The sequence below is a fragment of the Nothobranchius furzeri genome, chromosome 16 (assembly GCF_043380555.1).
Source record: "Nothobranchius furzeri strain GRZ-AD chromosome 16, NfurGRZ-RIMD1, whole genome shotgun sequence".
Taxonomy (NCBI): Eukaryota; Metazoa; Chordata; class Actinopteri; order Cyprinodontiformes; family Nothobranchiidae; genus Nothobranchius; species Nothobranchius furzeri.
Window position 1 is genome coordinate 32,681,769 of NC_091756.1, and position 16,869 is coordinate 32,698,637.

The window sequence follows — 16,869 nt, forward strand, 5'->3', positions numbered from 1 at the left end:
CAGCCGCCCATTCACCGGCTCGCCCAGTCAGCAGGGAGGTTAACAGAGCCACGCGAGAGCAGGAAGTCGGGTAGCGTGCCGGCTGACACTCAAAAGTCATTGACAGAACGGCCAACATGCTCTCCGGGGATCCTTTAATCCCATCCCATTTCTCTGGGAGACTTAGATACGGCTCCACCACGTTAGGAGTGGCAGATGACTGTCGTTGGAGGGCTGAGGAGAGTTGGACTACCAGTTCGGTGACGGAATCGAGTTTGGATGCGAGGCGATCAGTAACAGCACGCAGCTGATTGTTCTCCACACGGAGTTGGGCGTTCTCCGCCTCCTGGCGTTCTACTCGGCTGAGCAGCTGCGCTACCTCAGCTCGCAGCTGTGCGATCTCCGCTGGGTCTACTCGGGACTCAGTCATCCTGTCAGGTTCGATGGGCTGAGCTGGAGTGGTTATGAGACCCAGGCGCGGAGAGAATGGTGGATGGAGACTGATATGTGGCAGCGTGGGAAGTTCTCTTCCCGTATGGTTCGTAGAGTTAGTGTCTTAGGTCTTAGAATGGCTTGGCGTCTATCGTTAGATGATGACTGAGTGCCGGCTCCGCTGTGACAGGTCCTTAAATAGGCTCAGCGGGATGACGTCACCGGGAAGCGTCGGTGACAGGCATGCTGGGAACTGGAGTGCAGCGCCAGCCCGGCCCGCAGAGGAGGTTAAGAGGAGGAGTTCATGACAAAGAAATTGATTTCAGTACTGACTTAATTAATTGTTATTGTTATGGAGTGAAAACCTCGCACACACAGCTCTAACACTGTGCTATTCAATGTTAGACCTAGGATGACACAAACGAGTTAATATATGAAGCTTCTATCATATATCAATATAAAATATTAATATAAGCGATAGAAGATCATACACCAACGAGAGAAACGTGAGAGAAACAGCATCAAACGCATCCTCGTGTTCTACCTTACGCAAACAGGACCCTCTTGTGGATCCGGACATCAGAAGGATGGTGATTCATCCAAGATGACACCCCGGCTGGTAGAGGAGACGCAAGTGTCTGATCGTCTGGTCCAGAGTGGTCCTGGGTACACGGGTCATGAAGCGTTTGGTAGATGAACGTTCTCGTCTTTAACTTAACTTCAGAAATCAATGACTCTGGTAGAGTCTTCGTTTTGGTTTACAGTTACGTTTATTCTTTGGCTATTCTGGTCGACGTGACAAGAACAGCAGGCAGAGGGTCAGGGCGGCCGTCCCTGGCTCCTCAGGATGATGTTTGGTTTCAGAACTGAACGTGAATCTGTGATGGTTACAGTTTTACCAAAAGCTCTCAGAACCACTCCCACTCTCTCCGAAAGAAAGCTTGAACATGCGTCAAAAACATGTGATGCAGTTATTGTTTATCTGAACTCTGTGTTAGCTGGATAGGTGAACTTGACCTTGTTGCTAAACACATCTTTAATCATTATAATAATTATTATTATTATACCCAAAGCATAATAATCCATTTCATGTAATTAAAATACCTTTATATTGAACCAAGTGATCATGTTATGATGATTATATTAAACAGTAATAAAATCAATGAGTTTATTAATTATTATCTAATATCATCGTGGCTTGAAGTGTCCTTCTTTGTGACGGAACAGCAGATATGGTGTTATGATCTTGAGCAGACATCGTGGCTCCTTGGGTTAATCAGTGGATTCCAAAAGTACTGTTTGACCCAACTTGACCCAGCTGGGCAAATGTGACCTTTGCCACACATCAGAGAACCTTCATCTCGCTACATTATAATCATGTTTACCTCTTCCATTCAGGTGCTTTTTAGATGAAATATAGATAAACTTAAATGTAAAAGATCTCTGTAAACCTCCAGTCCTTCTATAAAGCAAGTTCCATCAATTAGATGGATCCACTTAGAATTAAATCCTCGCTAAATAGTTGAGACATGATGGGTGAGTGCATGAAAAGGCAACTGAAATGACATCCTTTATGGCCCACAGCAGGGGGTTAAGGCTCTGTTATAAAGAAAGCACGAGGGAAAAGTGTGCATCTTGTGTTTGAACATCTATACAGAGAGCTTCTGAAACCATGTTGGGTAAAAGACGGAGAGAAACTAAATTAAATGTGCTTGCTTCAACATGAGCGACTTCATTGGTTCCTCTGTGGCTGCGGTGCTGAGCTCAGGGTATTTCTAGTCTGGCTCACGTTTGCTCTTTCAAGCATCACCGATAAGGCGACTCGATGGTCGCTGCCTCTAAAGTTTTCTATTATTAGAGGAGAATCTCCTTGTGAGTCCTTTAGTTCTTATCTGACTTATTTATATCTTTCCTCGGGGTGTCTGAGAGCTTTCCTGACATATTCATGTCAAGCAGAGAGAATGGGGCTGCGTCACACTCCTCTTTATCATCCTCTTGGTTTTTAGTTGTTTTTCATGTTATTTAATAACCTGGGAGCTTGTTTGTAAGAAGGAAAATTCCTCAGATACTTTGTGGTTATTTAAAGTGTGGCAGTGATTTAGATCTTTGGGCCGTCACATCGCAGTACGACTGTGGTCTGAATGTGCTAATAGTAACAGCAGAACACGCGTTGTGATAATTACAGAGTCAGTGGCCCTGTTGTTACATCCTGGGGGCAGCAGAGACGATGCATCTTTGTGTGTGTGTGTGTGTGTGTGTGTGTGTGTGTGTGGTGTGTGTGTGTGTGTGTGTGTGTGTGTGTGTGTGTGTGTGTGTGTGTGTGTGTGTGTGTGTGTGTGTGTGTGTGTGTGTGTGTTTTAATAACCTGATTTCATTGTAAAGATGCTCTGCCTTGCAAATACCGCCGCAGACACACAGATCTGTTCGAAGTCCTGTTCACGAACACCCAAAAACTCAAAACTGACGCCAAACTGTAAACAGTTTATTCTGTCAGCATTTCATACGTCATGTGTCAAAATAAAAAGGCTAAATGAACCAGATGCACTGAATTGTCGTATCAATCTGCCTCAATAAAACCCACACAGAAAATAATCTGAATCAGAAGGTTTTGTTGCCATATGGGCGAGAATCACAACTTTGGGGAATTGCTGTGGTGCATGATGAGCAAAACTTAAAATTAAGAAAAAAACACAAAGAAATTATAATAATATAGGGAGGCAAATCAGGCAATAATTAGAGAAGCAGCTATTATATACTGGTAGGTACTGGTCAGAGCGGATCATTTCAGGTGCAAACACAACAAAGGGTCAGGTGACTGAAGTGGGCAATGGGCAGTTCTACGATTGACGTACATGAGCACGACTGATCTTGTGGTGAGAGGTTCTGGTCCAAATGGATCGGAGCCTCCTGCTGGATGGGAGCGAGTCAAAAGACTGTGTCCAGGGTGAGTTGAAGTTGGAAGGAAGCGACCCCTAGTTGCTGGCTGCAGTATAGGTTTTAAGTCCCATCCCCTGTTGTGTAAGTGAATGCAACTTTTTCTTGACTCAAAAGTAAAATATAACAATTATACGTTTTTTCCAGTTGTTGCCTATACTGACTCTTCCCCCTGGTGAGACGTGTCTAGAAAACCTCCCATCCACAGAAGCACCACCTTAACCAGGCGGAGGGTTTTGAGTACCTACTTGATTCTGGAGTCTGTGGTAGGGAAGGTGACTGAGGGAGATTCAGTGATAAATGAAGAGCATGACAAACATAATTCTTCATCGAGGGACAATAGAGGGTTAAACACCATGCAGAAAACTTGCAGACACTCTAGTATATTTACTATTTCTGTTTCCTGCTCTGTTGAACGGGACTACGCTGCTGCAGAGATCCCCCAGCTCCCTTCCCCAATGTTCTCCCTGCTTCAGCACACCTGGTTTTAATCTGATTAACATGCTTCTGCAGAGCCTAAGGAGCTGTTGAACAGGTGTGAGTTGGATTAGGAAAAGAACTAAAACATGCTGGACACTGGCCCCCGGGGAAGGGGGTTGGGGATCACTGCATCACCTAGATGACCTTGTCCATGTTCTGTCCCCAGATGCTGTGTTCTAATAGCAGACAGCCGTCTTCAGTGACCATCCTGGGTCCTGTTCATCTTGTTCTCTTCAGCTCTTTCCCACCCCACCTACTATGCACTTCCGTCTAAACCCTGACTGTTTCTTCGTGGCCGCCTCCTCGCCCGGTTGGTCTTGACTCTGTGTTTTACAGATGCTTGGAACCTTTTCTTATCGTTTCCTTTTGCCTCTGGAATACCAATATGTCAGGGAAAAATGGGGAAACGGAAAAGGGAGGGGGGTGGCACACAGGCAACTGGTTACCGTGGCAACGCATGCGGCTTGTCAAAGTGTCGCCCTCACCAGTGTTGGATTGCTTCAATAAATGCGTCCCTTTCAGTGCTTTTTCTTGCTGCATTCATCAGATTTTCCTCCTATTCTTCGTGCACATGAGACGGTCCAAATTAGGAAGTGCAAGAAAGGAAGACGCCTCTCTGGCCAACTCTCGTTCATCTCCATGCTTCTCATCTTGGTAATTGATAACCCTAATTGGCTACCTCCCTGTATCCTCGGCAGACGTCCTCCCCCGTGTAATGCTCCGCCTGAATAAGGTCAGACCATGACGGCGATATTATCCATGACAGCTCAGCATCAACACGTTGTGTGTCTGTGTAATGGTGCGCGGGCTGATGCGGTTTTGTCGCTGTGTGTGAGCTGCCTCTGTATGTGCAGCGCAGTGACGTGCTGACATATGGAGGCTGACAGTAATCAGACGTCCCCAGTGTGGCTCTCCGTTCCCCCCGTCTGCTCGGGCTGAGCCAGGAGCACATTACGATCTGATCTATCTCTCCTCTGTGGCAAGTGGGTGCAGAGCACTGGAGTGTGTCACCGTCCGCTTATAGGAAAGAGAAGAACAGGAGTATCTGCCAAGACCTCTAGTCCAGTCAGCACTGAGAGGTTTTTCATTCTTTAAGGCTCATGTCAGTCCCAGCCTTTACTCACGCCATCTCCTTCTGCATCATTCACATCTTCCATCAACCCACCAACCACCCACATCCCTAGTATTTTTATTTTTTTAAGTTTTGGGCTTCTTCTTCCCGCTCCATGTCATCCTGCTGCGCTGCATGTTGTAAATACTCAATTCTCCTCCAGGGGAAAACAGCCATGTTTTAACAAATACCCATAAACCTCAGAGTAAAGGGGATTATCTAAAAATAGACACAAGCCTTTCTCCATCCCCATCTTGGTTCATTTTCATCAAAATACTCCGCTTTATGTGTGTTTGAGGCTGCCTAAAGACTGTAGCTCATAGAGTTGAGAGTTGAAATGAGATGCATGGATTGGGTCTGTGAGATTTCCTTGTAATCTTCTCAAGTCTTGTTAGATTTAGAAAGCCTTTCAAAGTTTGTTTATGGACCATGTTTACTAGGCAGCTCATTTTCTGTCATTTTAGCTGACATGATAATACACTAAGCAGAGGAAAAATGAGGAAAGTGGACAAATGGTAGCCTGGCAACCCATCCTATATAATAATAATAATAATAATAATAATAATAATAATAATAGTAATTATTATCATTATTATTATTATTATTATTATTATTATTATTATTTAGAACATAATTGTAAAAATTTAAATTAAAACTATTGTAAACACTCCACTACATTCTTTTAAAGTATATTGTTTCATATAAATTGTGTTTTTTAAGCAGCCTAAATATGTTATGGATGTTCTTAGCAAACAAACAGTGTGGTACTTTAATATGTTAAACCACAATGTTTTTGTCTTCTTTTTTTAATGAATTTACTAAATCTTGTTGTCTGTTTCTGGTTTTATAAAAGCATTAAGGTACATGTTATTGCTTTATTTATCACTAATTATATGGTATATTATTTTTTTCTTCAAATATGATAACTGCTTTTGCTCTGCAGAGTTCTGAACAAGCAATAGTAATTGTCTTATTTTTGTTATTTTGCTTGCACTTCAAAATTAAAAAGGAAGATCCCATCACAACAAAAAGTAAAGTCTTATAGTGGATAGTATGATTGTATTTAGCTTTCATCCTTTAGTTGTAAAGTTTGCAGACCCTTGAACTAAACAAGCTGTGTCTCTGTGAAAGGCAGTCAATGGGCAATCAGGCGGGGTACACCCTGGACAGAGAGCCAGCCCATCGCAGATGGTTGGCATCTTGAAAGCAAATTGTGAAGAAACAAGGGGTCAAAATAAGGGCGGACAAAGGATTACAATCTGAACGTGAGTCACGCTGAGTATAGCCAGTGGAAAAGACCTATGTAGCTCCACCGGGACTCTCACTCGAACGAATCAGTAAAACTAAAGTGTCACTTTGTTGAAAAGTTCTCGTGAGAAGTGAAAAGGCAGAGTAAGTGTGTTAAGAGTCCTCATGCATGAATAAAAATGTTTGTGGACGGTGAACACATTTGGACAGAGACACGTAGCTGGTGCGGTCACACAGGCTGACTCTGTGATTGATCTACGCTCCCCCCTCGAGCAGCAAAGCTTGAAGCTCCGGGCCCGATGTTGCAGAGACCCGCTCAGTGCTGCAGAGCACCGCCCCCCCCCCCTCACAGAGCCGGTGTTGCATCTTTGTCTCACCGTGTCGGAGCAGATTGCATTGAGACCAGATGAGACTTTTCTTGTGGACATGAGGGGGGACAATGATCCACCATGACTGACTACACTCTGATGCAACATCCAAAAGCTGGCCTCTCCCTGGAGCAACACGGCACTGTTGGTTTACTCTCCAACAACCTAATGAGGCTGTGTTAGCTTTCAGGAACAGCTAAAATGAGAAGCGGCAATGACTCTTCCCATGTGGTCTCTTCTGTGCTGCTTCAGTTTGTCCTGAGGCGCGCTTTAACAAACACAGTGAGACATTCTAAGGAGAGCTGGCAGGAGGAATTAACGCTCCATTGAAGAACTATTGAATCACGTTTAGGAGGAGAAAGTAGGGAAGAAAATGGAGTAATAAGTGCAATAAGCTGCAGCCTCAAATATAACATGGGCGCACGAGCCAAGCTGACACTCACACTCTGTACATCAGAGGCCTTGTTTTTACCTCAGTGTTATTTTAGACAACTCTGCCTCTCAAATCCATCACCCCAACTCGCACAGGCATCAGCAGTAATAACAACAGTGAATGCTGATTATAGAAGCTGCTGCTGTGACCGAGGACAGACTCACACAGCAGAGTATGCGTCACATCAGAAACAAGAGTTAGAAGTCTGTGATTTCCCTGTTTGAACGGCTGTCCTTTGCAACCGCCTCCAACATCAGCAGAAGCCACCCTGTCTGACCGACCGTATGTTTAAATCAAAGCTATCATGAAGGAATCACAGCTTAATCGCAGGCACCAATGCACTGGAAAAAAATATCATCCTTGTAACTTTTTGTCACGATTTTTGTTCATTTTCACAAAAAAGTGTATAAAACATGCAAATGATGCAAAAACATGAGATAGCTCTGCGGGTGTGAAGACCCAGGCAGAGTTCATCAGTCAAGGTTCAACCAGGTCACACAAAGCCACAATCCACACGAGTGAGCTGGTTTTTTAATCTTTTAAAATGTTACTAAATCATTGTTAACGTTTTAAGATTTTTAGAAGATTTTCAACAGAATGTTCAACTCCGCGTGATGACATCACACACTTGAATGTTGGGATCTGCAAACACTTTTTACTCCCACAGCTTTTTACTACATTTAATACATGAACAAGAGGACGTTTGTCTTCCTCAGAGAAAACAGCTTAAAATCCCAAATTTTACAAGCTTCAGTTACATTTTTTGCTAAAATTATTCTCTTCAAAACTTTAAATGAAGGTTTTCTTTCTAAACTTGTCATAAATATTTCTTTTGAACTTTGCAAAAGCATGAAAATTCATGTATGACCCAGCAGAGCCTTCTGCTGCTCACAGATTAAGAAATTATTAAATGCAATTTGTTTTATATTTTGTATGTTTGTTTGGTTGCATGGTCACCATTTTAAGGACCCCAATGATCAACGGCAGCTTTAACGTTTTTGTTAGTATTTGTTGTCTTTGCACATCTTATACGGCTCCGACATAACTATGTGGGGATTTTGTTGCTTAGATTCTTACAATATAATGTTATATCATATTGAAGGGAGACAAGACAGTTTTGGCTTGCTTTTAGCACCACCTACTGTCTGTTTGTTGAACTGAAACCAAAACCTATCACAGCGCTGTGCGTTTGTATTTTTAACAACTTAATCCAACAGTTGAAATGTCTCCTCAGCCTTCATTAGTGTCTACAGGAGCGGTTCATCTCTAAATTAAACAAATCAGCTGTGTTCACGATCTAAAACATGCAGGAAAAGTGCTGGAAGCAGATTGCAGTGCCAGGTATGTCAGCTCAATTTTTTTCAAGTCCAACAGACCGTGCCGGCTCTCTGGAGTTGCAAGTGCGCTATTCTAGCCCCGGGGGTGATAGGAGCTGGGTGGCCTTTCACTGACCCTGTAAAAGGTCATTTTAGCGCATACTGGCTCAAGAAAATTATTTAAAGTTATAAAAACGTTACAAAGTATCCCTTTAAGCTGTCTTGCTTTCTTATTTTCAAAATTTTTCCTGAAAATGTCTAGTTAATACTTGCCTCAGAGTTTGAGCTCTTTCTGGAAGTCTATAGTTCTCATTAATAGTAGCTCAGGAGGTAGAGCACATTGTCCAGTAATCAGAAGGTTGCAGGTTTGATGCCGGCAGAGAATGCTGCTGTTGTGGCCTTGGACTAGACACATAACCCACCTTGCCTGTGGCTGGTGGTCGGACAGACTGGTGGTTCCTGTGCTTTCTCTGTCACTGAGTTCCAGGGCAGCTGTGGTTCCATTGTAGCTCATCACCACAAGGGTGTGTGTGTGTGTGTGTGTGTGTGTGTGTGTGTGTGTGTGTGAATGAATTAAAGCTACAGTGTAGTGTAAAGCTCTTTGGAGTCCTCTGACTCAAAAAGTGAGGATCATTTATTTCTGCTTGTTTTAACGCCTCAGCTGTTTTAATGATGCATTCCCCCAAAAGGGAAACTTACACATAAATGGTGCATTGACTATTTAAAAAAAAGATGTTTAACTCTTTTGTCATGCAGTTTTCATATGGAGTATTTTTTTTTCTTTGCAGTTGGACCCAGAAAACACCGGTTTCATCCCAGTGGAGAACTTCACCAGTTTGGTGGAGCACCATGAGCTGCAGCTGGACCCATCCAAACTGGACATGCTGTTAGCTCTTGTCCACAGCAATGAAGAGGGACAGGTGTGCTACCAGGAGCTCATCGAGCTGGTGAGTGGAGACCTTCACGGTCTGCACGAGGTTCTGCACATCACACGTTTCGTTTGATAACTAAAAGGTTACAGAATCGATTTAGACAGAACCAGCAGGCACTGCAGTGGCAAAAAAAAAAATTGACTGGATCATTTAAGGAGGTTGTCCTGCAAAAGACGGATCAATCTCTGCAGTTGTGTGTCGGTAAATCCCGACATTTAACCTCACATTTGGTGGACAGTAAGCTCTGGAAAAGACCCACACCAGGCAGAGGAAGGACACAGTATTCAAGCAAAAGATTTAAATGACTGTAAACAAAGTAATCAAGTACAATTCTGAGGGATTCACTAGAGATAGCATGTAGTCTTGCTACATTATGAGGAATTTAGATTTAGAGCTTTCTATGGGTGACAGATGTTGTGATTTTGATGCAATATTTGGCCTCTTCGTTTCTCCTTCCATGTTTTTTCTTTTATTTTATTTTATTCACCTGTCTGTGTTTACTATTACTCCTCTGGTAACATATCCTGTAGGGATTTACACATGTTGATTCTCTGAGCACCTGGCATTCAGTAACTATGGTGCAAATCTCTGAATATTTTAAGCAAATTATTCTTTCTCCTGCATTTTCCCTTCATATGAAAACCAGAGCAACCTTCATCTATGGGTCCCAAAGCGTGTTTTGAAATCAAATTATTTTATTTATTTTATTTTAACCCTGTGGAGGCAGGCGTTGCAGATTTGCAACAGTTAAAACCTACCCACCTGGTTACTCCACATCTGTATTTCATGAGCATTTATTACCTCAGAAGTACCCCTGAAGGACTTAGTTGTTCGTCCCTTTATCAAAACTTATTTTGAGCCTGAGAGGGTTAAGACCTCCAACATCACATGCTTCCATTTTAAACTCATTTAATTTTGCTTCACTTCCATCAATATCAGGGAGACGGTTTAAAAATTGCTCATCAGCCAAAATGCAAATTGCCTTCGATTAGCACAGCGTTGGTAATAGCAGGCAGTAGTCTGAGGTAATTTGAGAATGCATAAGCTTACATTGATACTGACTCCCCTTCCGTCCTGTACTGACTGCCTTTTAAAGATTTATCTGATAGGAACATGTGAAGGCATAAAAAATAAATGCTGCTCTGCGCACACACCTGATTTGCATATATACAAACGCTTTCAGGAGGTTTATAAGTAATTTAGCTGCTGCCACCCACTTCCCAAAAGTGTGTCTCACCTGACCCCCCCCCCCCCCCCCCCCATATCGCCCTGATCCAGACGGTATCAAATGCAGACAAGCACTCATTCATACGCATGAGCACCGCCATTGCAGATTTGCTGAGTAATTTAGAGCATATTCAAATGTTGATGTGAATCCGGTCCTCTGTCGCGCAGCATGTGATGTGTGAGCTCTGCAGGGCTCTCCACTGGAATAGCTCCATCTAGCTCTGAAAAGGTCAGATGCAACTGCTTTCTCCCATCTGATCTTCTCAACTTTCTGAGTTTGATTGGATTCATCAAGTTTCCATGTTCTCTGTGGTTTGTGTCTTTGCTCTGTCTCAAAAGTTCAGACTCTTGAAATCTGTTTACATCATCAATATGTATGTATATAAATATATATATATAGCATTCCTAGATCCAGCTTAGTGAAGATGGATACCTGAGATACTGCATCCAAGGCGCTGGCCATGAGTGGCAGGGGGTGCCTATCCTTGACTGTTAAACAGTTCAGGCCCCAGTAATGAGCCCTAGGGGAGAACGGTGCTGGGCTGGAAGTCAATCTTGAGGTCATGTGGTCAATGAGGAGGAAGGGTGGCGGTTGGAGGCTTGGCAAAGACCTGAGCAAGGTCCCGGTACTGTGTGGGTATAGGTCCGAAGTCCTGGAGTTCATCGCATGTGGCCTTGATGGGAGGAGAGGACTTGGGAGGTATGTGGGTATGGCAGTGGGGTCCCCAATTCAGTAGGTGGCCCGTGGCCCAGGAGATGTAGGGGTCATGGGCTTGGAGTCAGGTGTGCACCAGGATGAGAAGACTGGAAGGGGCTGAGATAAGGAGGTAGCGGAGTGCCTCGTGGTGTTTGCCCACACTCATTTGGACCTCAGGGGTTCAGTAATGGACAGGGAAGGGATGGAGTGGTCTCCCATTCACCAAAATGACAGGAATGGCCTGAATGAGGCGAACACTGGGGAGCTGGAGTTGGGAGGCGAGGTGCTGATCTATGAAGTTTTCTGCGGCCCCTGAATCCAGTAGAGCGTCCAGGCAGGTAGGGCCCTGCTTGAGGTGAATGGTGATCTTCAGGGTGGTGCGTTGATTGGGGGAGATGACAAAGATCTAGGTAAGGTTCCCCCTAGCCTTATCTGGGGCCGGTGTTTCCCAACCGCAAAGGACCGTGTGCTCTGTGATGGTCAAGGGATGCGCAGTATGTACACAGGCCCTCCCGGTAGCTTTGGTCCCTCTTCCCGGGAGATAGATGGCTCGGCTGCATATGTTCGTCCTGGGACGTTTCGTGGTGGTCTCTGGGATGGGAGGTTGGAGTTGGCTGAAGAGCGGCACGCATCTCGGGGGCGTGAACTTGAGGACAAGGTCATTGGACCCTCTGATCTATTTGTAGGGCGATGTCGACGATGTTGTCCAGATTTTGGGGAACCTCCCAAACAACCATCTTGTCCCGGACATAGGCGACCAAGCCCTCAATGAAGACAGCCTTGACAGTGGCATCACGCCACTGTGGCTTAGCCACGACAGTGCGGAACCGGGACAAGTAGGTGCTGACATCCTGGGCCCCCTGTCGCAGCTTCAGGCGAGCTCTAGCCTTGCTGCTGGGTTGGATAAAAGCTTTGTGGAGCTCCTTTACGAAGGCAGTGTAGTCGTTGCAGGCCGGTGACTGTCCGGGCTGCCCCTCGTCCCATCCCATCACTCTGGGAGACCAGCGTGGGGGTCCTCGCTCCCAGCCGTGGTGCGACACTGGAGAGCGACGGACAGCTGGAGGACTGTCTTTGGCCAGAGACTCGAGCTTGTGCTCTGTTGGTCCACCAGCATGCGGAGGTGAGTTACATCCTCACGGAGGTGCGAGAACTCTGCTGGGTCATAAACGTCAGACTCAGTCATTCTGTCAGATCTCTGCTGCGTGGAGAAGACTTAAGCCTAATTTATACTTCTCTGTGTGCGTCGGGACAGACGCGCACAAGGCCAATATCTGTCCTTGCAAGCCTGCTGGTGAGCCCTCACTAGGATGGATGGAGTGGAGCCTTCTTTTCCAAACATCCGTCCGTCGAGATGGAGAACGCAAGCTTGTGATCGGTCAGGATGCCGCTGTCGTCTACAGCGCTGCGATTGCGCCCTCAAAAACATAAAGAGAGCAGAGGATAACTAGCGGCAGACAAGGAGAAGCTTGAAGAATACCTCGCGAAAAAACTCTAAAAAACTCTAAAAATATGAATGTTTAATTCCCCCGTGACTGGAGGAGTGAAAAGATATGCAGCAAGCGTTTTATTTGTGGACGAAAATGACGGTATTCTAAACGTGGGTTTAGAGGTGGCGAACGCATGAAGAGGTGGAGGAGAATGAGAGACAAATTTGTCTGTGTTAAAAGTATCTTATATACAAAAAAACACAATATAAACACACTATGTTGGACCAGAAGCATGACAGGATTCCACAGAACAGCGCTACGCCCTCTGTTGTCCTGGCGGGGAATTGCTTTGCAACACTCTCCAGGAGACGGAGAAGTATGAGGGTACAATGTCTCCGTCCGTGTGTGCGTGTCTCTCCCTCGTGGAGCTGACAGAGAAGTATAAATTAGGCTTGAGAGACAACAGCGGTAGTTGGAATGTGGTGTTTGTTATGACCCAAAACAAGGAGCAGCAAGCGCCGGGTGTGGCTGACATGCGGTTATTCTAGGAGCAACGGGCAGAGCTCGAAAGGGAACGAGATTGGGTCGACCTTTCTTCTGCAACACACTTCAGTGGGTCTGAACTGTTGTTTTCTAATAAACTATTTGACCGGATGCCTTCAATGGTCTTTGAAATTAAGTCCTTGTGTAAAAGTTTATATTACAATAAAATGCATGACTGTTGGAAGGGGCTAAGGCAAGTGAAGCGTCTATCTTCACTCCTGCTCACTGCCAAGTTGTAGTGCAGTCGTGTATGTTGTGACGATTTGCTTTAGTCTTCTTGTAACGAGATGTGTCAGTCATCACCACAACAAACTTAACTGACTGGAAACACATCACAGAAGATGGAACAGGTTCACACAGACGTTGCATCCATAGTTACAAGGTAAAGTGCTTTTTGCCCAGACTGGAAGAAACTATTAAGAGTCAGAAAAGTGTGTTTTACGTCTGAAGTGTCAATGTGAAGAGTTCATCAGGAGGATTTATGTGTTGTTAAAGTTGCATTTGGGTATGAAACTGTTTATTTTGCATGCATGTGTGTGTGTGTGTGTGTGTGTGTGTGTGTGTGTGTGTGTGTATGTGTGTGTGTGTGTGTGTGTGTGTGTTATTATGGTGGCATTTTTGTTGGCCTTAGTGAAAGACTGAGCGCTCCTCCACTTTATTAACATGAACACAACAAGGCTCCTTGGCTGTGTTTCTGTGTCTGCTCAGTCTGTGCATCTTCAATGCTTTCAGCTCAGAAGCTGCTTGGATTTCTCTCAGCTGCGTCTAACAGGAGTGTTCAACATTTGTCTTCCCTCTTGCTCGACATCCACTTGGCAAGTGTTGTAGCCGCGAATCCACACACACGCTGCCTCTCTCGACCTTGGTGTGTGTAAACGTGTCTGAATCGCACCGTTAGGCAGCAGCTCCTCTAAATGAGTGCATGCACGTGCAGAAGGCTGCCTCACACTCTGTTCATGTTCAATCCATCTTTCTCACAGGGCAATCTTTGCTAGAATACTCAATCAGTTCAGCCAGAGGGGTAAAAAAGCAGCTCTACTTAAACCTCTCTTGGGGAACAGTGCATACTCTCCACTCATGCACACACACACACACACACACACACACACACACACACACACACACACACACACACAATCAAAGAGTATCTGAGTGCTAATCAACACAAAGGCCGCACAAGTGTCTCCTGCAGCAAAGGCAACCAACATTTTCTGCAGGCAGTTATTCATGTAACATTACAGATGTGAAAAGCTGCTTTTAGGAAGAAACTGTATCATTCTGATGTTTGATTGAGTGTGTTCCAGCAGCACAAGAAGGGCTCTTTTTCTTTCGAGGCAACAATTTGGCTTTTTGCTGAGCAGACCAAGGGGTCTGCTGTGGCTAATTACCTGGTTTGGGGGCATGTTACAGTCATTATAACACATTTTATTATCTCTATTCAGATTTTCTTCTCAGTTCAGGATCTTTACTTAGAATCTGTTTTAGAAGTAGCTGATTTGCAGTATTTTAAAGTTTTGAAGTCATTTAGCGCTCAAAGAGTGTTCCTCTCCGGGGACAGAGATGTTACCTGTCAGCAGCGCATCCTGCACCAAACCTCCTCCTGCCAAGGCTTTCTGTTTTCAAATGCACTTTGACTAAGTGTCTGTGAGTGAAAGTTTCTTCTCTGAGTTGTACCACGGCGATGATTAAACCATGAGGAGAGGTTGTGTCCACAAAATGCTGAGGGGGAAAAAGAGGCAGACTCTCATTTTAAAAGGATTTGAGCAAGAAATAACTGAAGTATCTGGGTCAGGGTAGAATCAGTGGGACTCAAATCCACAGTGATTTAGATTCTGTTGCATGGAAGTGAGAGAAAGCAAAGGAAAAGGTGCTCATGCACCAACCAGACCAAAGCGAGAAAGGTCAAAGTTCACTTGAAGATACTTTTAGAATAACTTCAGCACGTTTAATGTCTCACAGCCGCATTTAGGCAAATGTAACTCACTGAAACATTAAAAGGGCTAAACATTCAGATAATGGACCAGAGAGACCAAAAACTACGCCTAATTATTCAAAAACTGTTGAGACAGTGGAGGAAAAAGAAGGAAACCAGTTTTTATCAATAAAAATCACACTCACCTTCATGTAGCGATGCTCTGATGATTCCTGAGGATCATAGTTAAGGATCTACTTTACTTATACTCGTACTCTAATGGAAAAGTTCCAATGCACCTGGTTCAGGAACTAGAATGTAAATGGCCTGTACTTGATATAGCGCCTTCTAGAGTCCTGGAACCCCCCAAGGCACTTTACAATACAATCAGTCATTCACCCATTCACACACACATTCACACCCTGCTGGTGATGAGCTGTGATGTAGCCACAGCTGCCCTGGGGCGCACTGAGAGAGCGAGGCTGCCGAGCACTGGCGCCACCGGTCCCTCCGACCACCACCAGCAGGCAAGGGGGGTTAAGTGTCTTGCCCAAGGACACAACGACAGTGAAACTGATTGGAGCTCGACTCTGCAACTGATTACGGGGAGAGCACTTAACTCCTGCGCCACTGTCGCTCCTCCAGAAGAGAGCCACATCAGAGTTGAGCTTCCGACGGCAGAATTTTAAGCCCCCCCCCCCCCCCCCCATGGCAAATTCCATTTGCTCTGCAACACTGACATTTTATCCCCACAAATAACTCAAGCCTGAAGGAGTTCTGCTGTGTGGTATTATTGCTAATGCTAACGGTTAGCTTCCACTAGCTGAGACATTCTATGCAGTTTCCAGGACACTAGACCAATAACGACATGCCCTGTCATGAGTGAAGATGGGAGAGTCCACGAACGTTGAGTGACAGTGTGACGTGGATCTGTCGGGCTTTTCTAATCCCAGAGTTTCACCATCTATTTTCTATCAGAAGCAGGAGATGTGAGGTGTGGGAGACTATTTTCATGTTCAGCCTGCATGAGTGACTGATTGTAATCAGAAATAATCATTAAAAAATGGTTTTACAGTGAAACTGACCTTTAACAGACCTTTAAAACAAAAGACACACATACAGAGAAATGTATTTTGGTCAATACAAAGCTTACAAACTTAGTAATAAAAGTGTCATTTTTAGGTGGTGGTTCACTTGCAAATTTAGCGATGGCTGCTATTCTCTCCACTCGGGCAGACTCCAGCAGCAACACACGTGAAGGAGCGTGGTAATTCTGATGTTTGTTGGTAGCATAAACAGCATAAACCAAACAACTGGTCTCATGTTGAACTGTAAACAGGTCAGAGAGTATTCTAATGCACAAGTTGTTTTAAATACTGGAACTTTTCCATTAGTTAAAAATCTGGCTGAGTGTTGCTCCAGTCAGAGGACGACTTCCTGTTCCTGGGGACTCTGATCACTTTGAATGACATCACTGCAGTTAGGGTCTTTACTGTACGTTTGTTAAAGATTATTTGCTGAGAAAATGTTTTTCTCGTAATTTTTTATATATGAGTGGGAGTTCGCCCAACCAATCCACATGTGTTTTGTAGATTTAGAGAAGGTATTCGACCGTGACCCTCGGGGCGCCCTTTGAGGGGTACTTTGGGAGTATAGGGTACTAGGCCATCTGATACGGGCTGTTAGGTCGGCAGTAAGTCGGGCTTGTTTCCAGTGAGAGTTGAAATCCACCAAGGCTGCCCTTTGTCACCGATTCTGTTCATAACTTCAATGGACAGGATTTCTAGGTGCAGCCAAGGTGTTGAGGGAATCTGTTTTGGTGGCCTAAGG

General features: G+C 44.6%; 1 protein-coding gene across 3 annotated transcripts in view; it reads left to right on the forward strand.

Annotated features, from left to right (window-relative positions):
* rhbdl1 (rhomboid, veinlet-like 1 (Drosophila)) overlaps positions 1-16,869 on the forward strand; it is a 60,377-nt gene that overhangs the window by 6,535 nt on the left and 36,973 nt on the right. For all 3 annotated transcript variants that reach the window (XM_015963395.3, XM_070545567.1, XM_054749155.2), the window contains exon 2: positions 9,090-9,248. In XM_015963395.3, the coding sequence (XP_015818881.1) occupies positions 9,090-9,248 (159 nt within the window). The remainder of the gene's footprint in view (positions 1-9,089; positions 9,249-16,869) is intronic.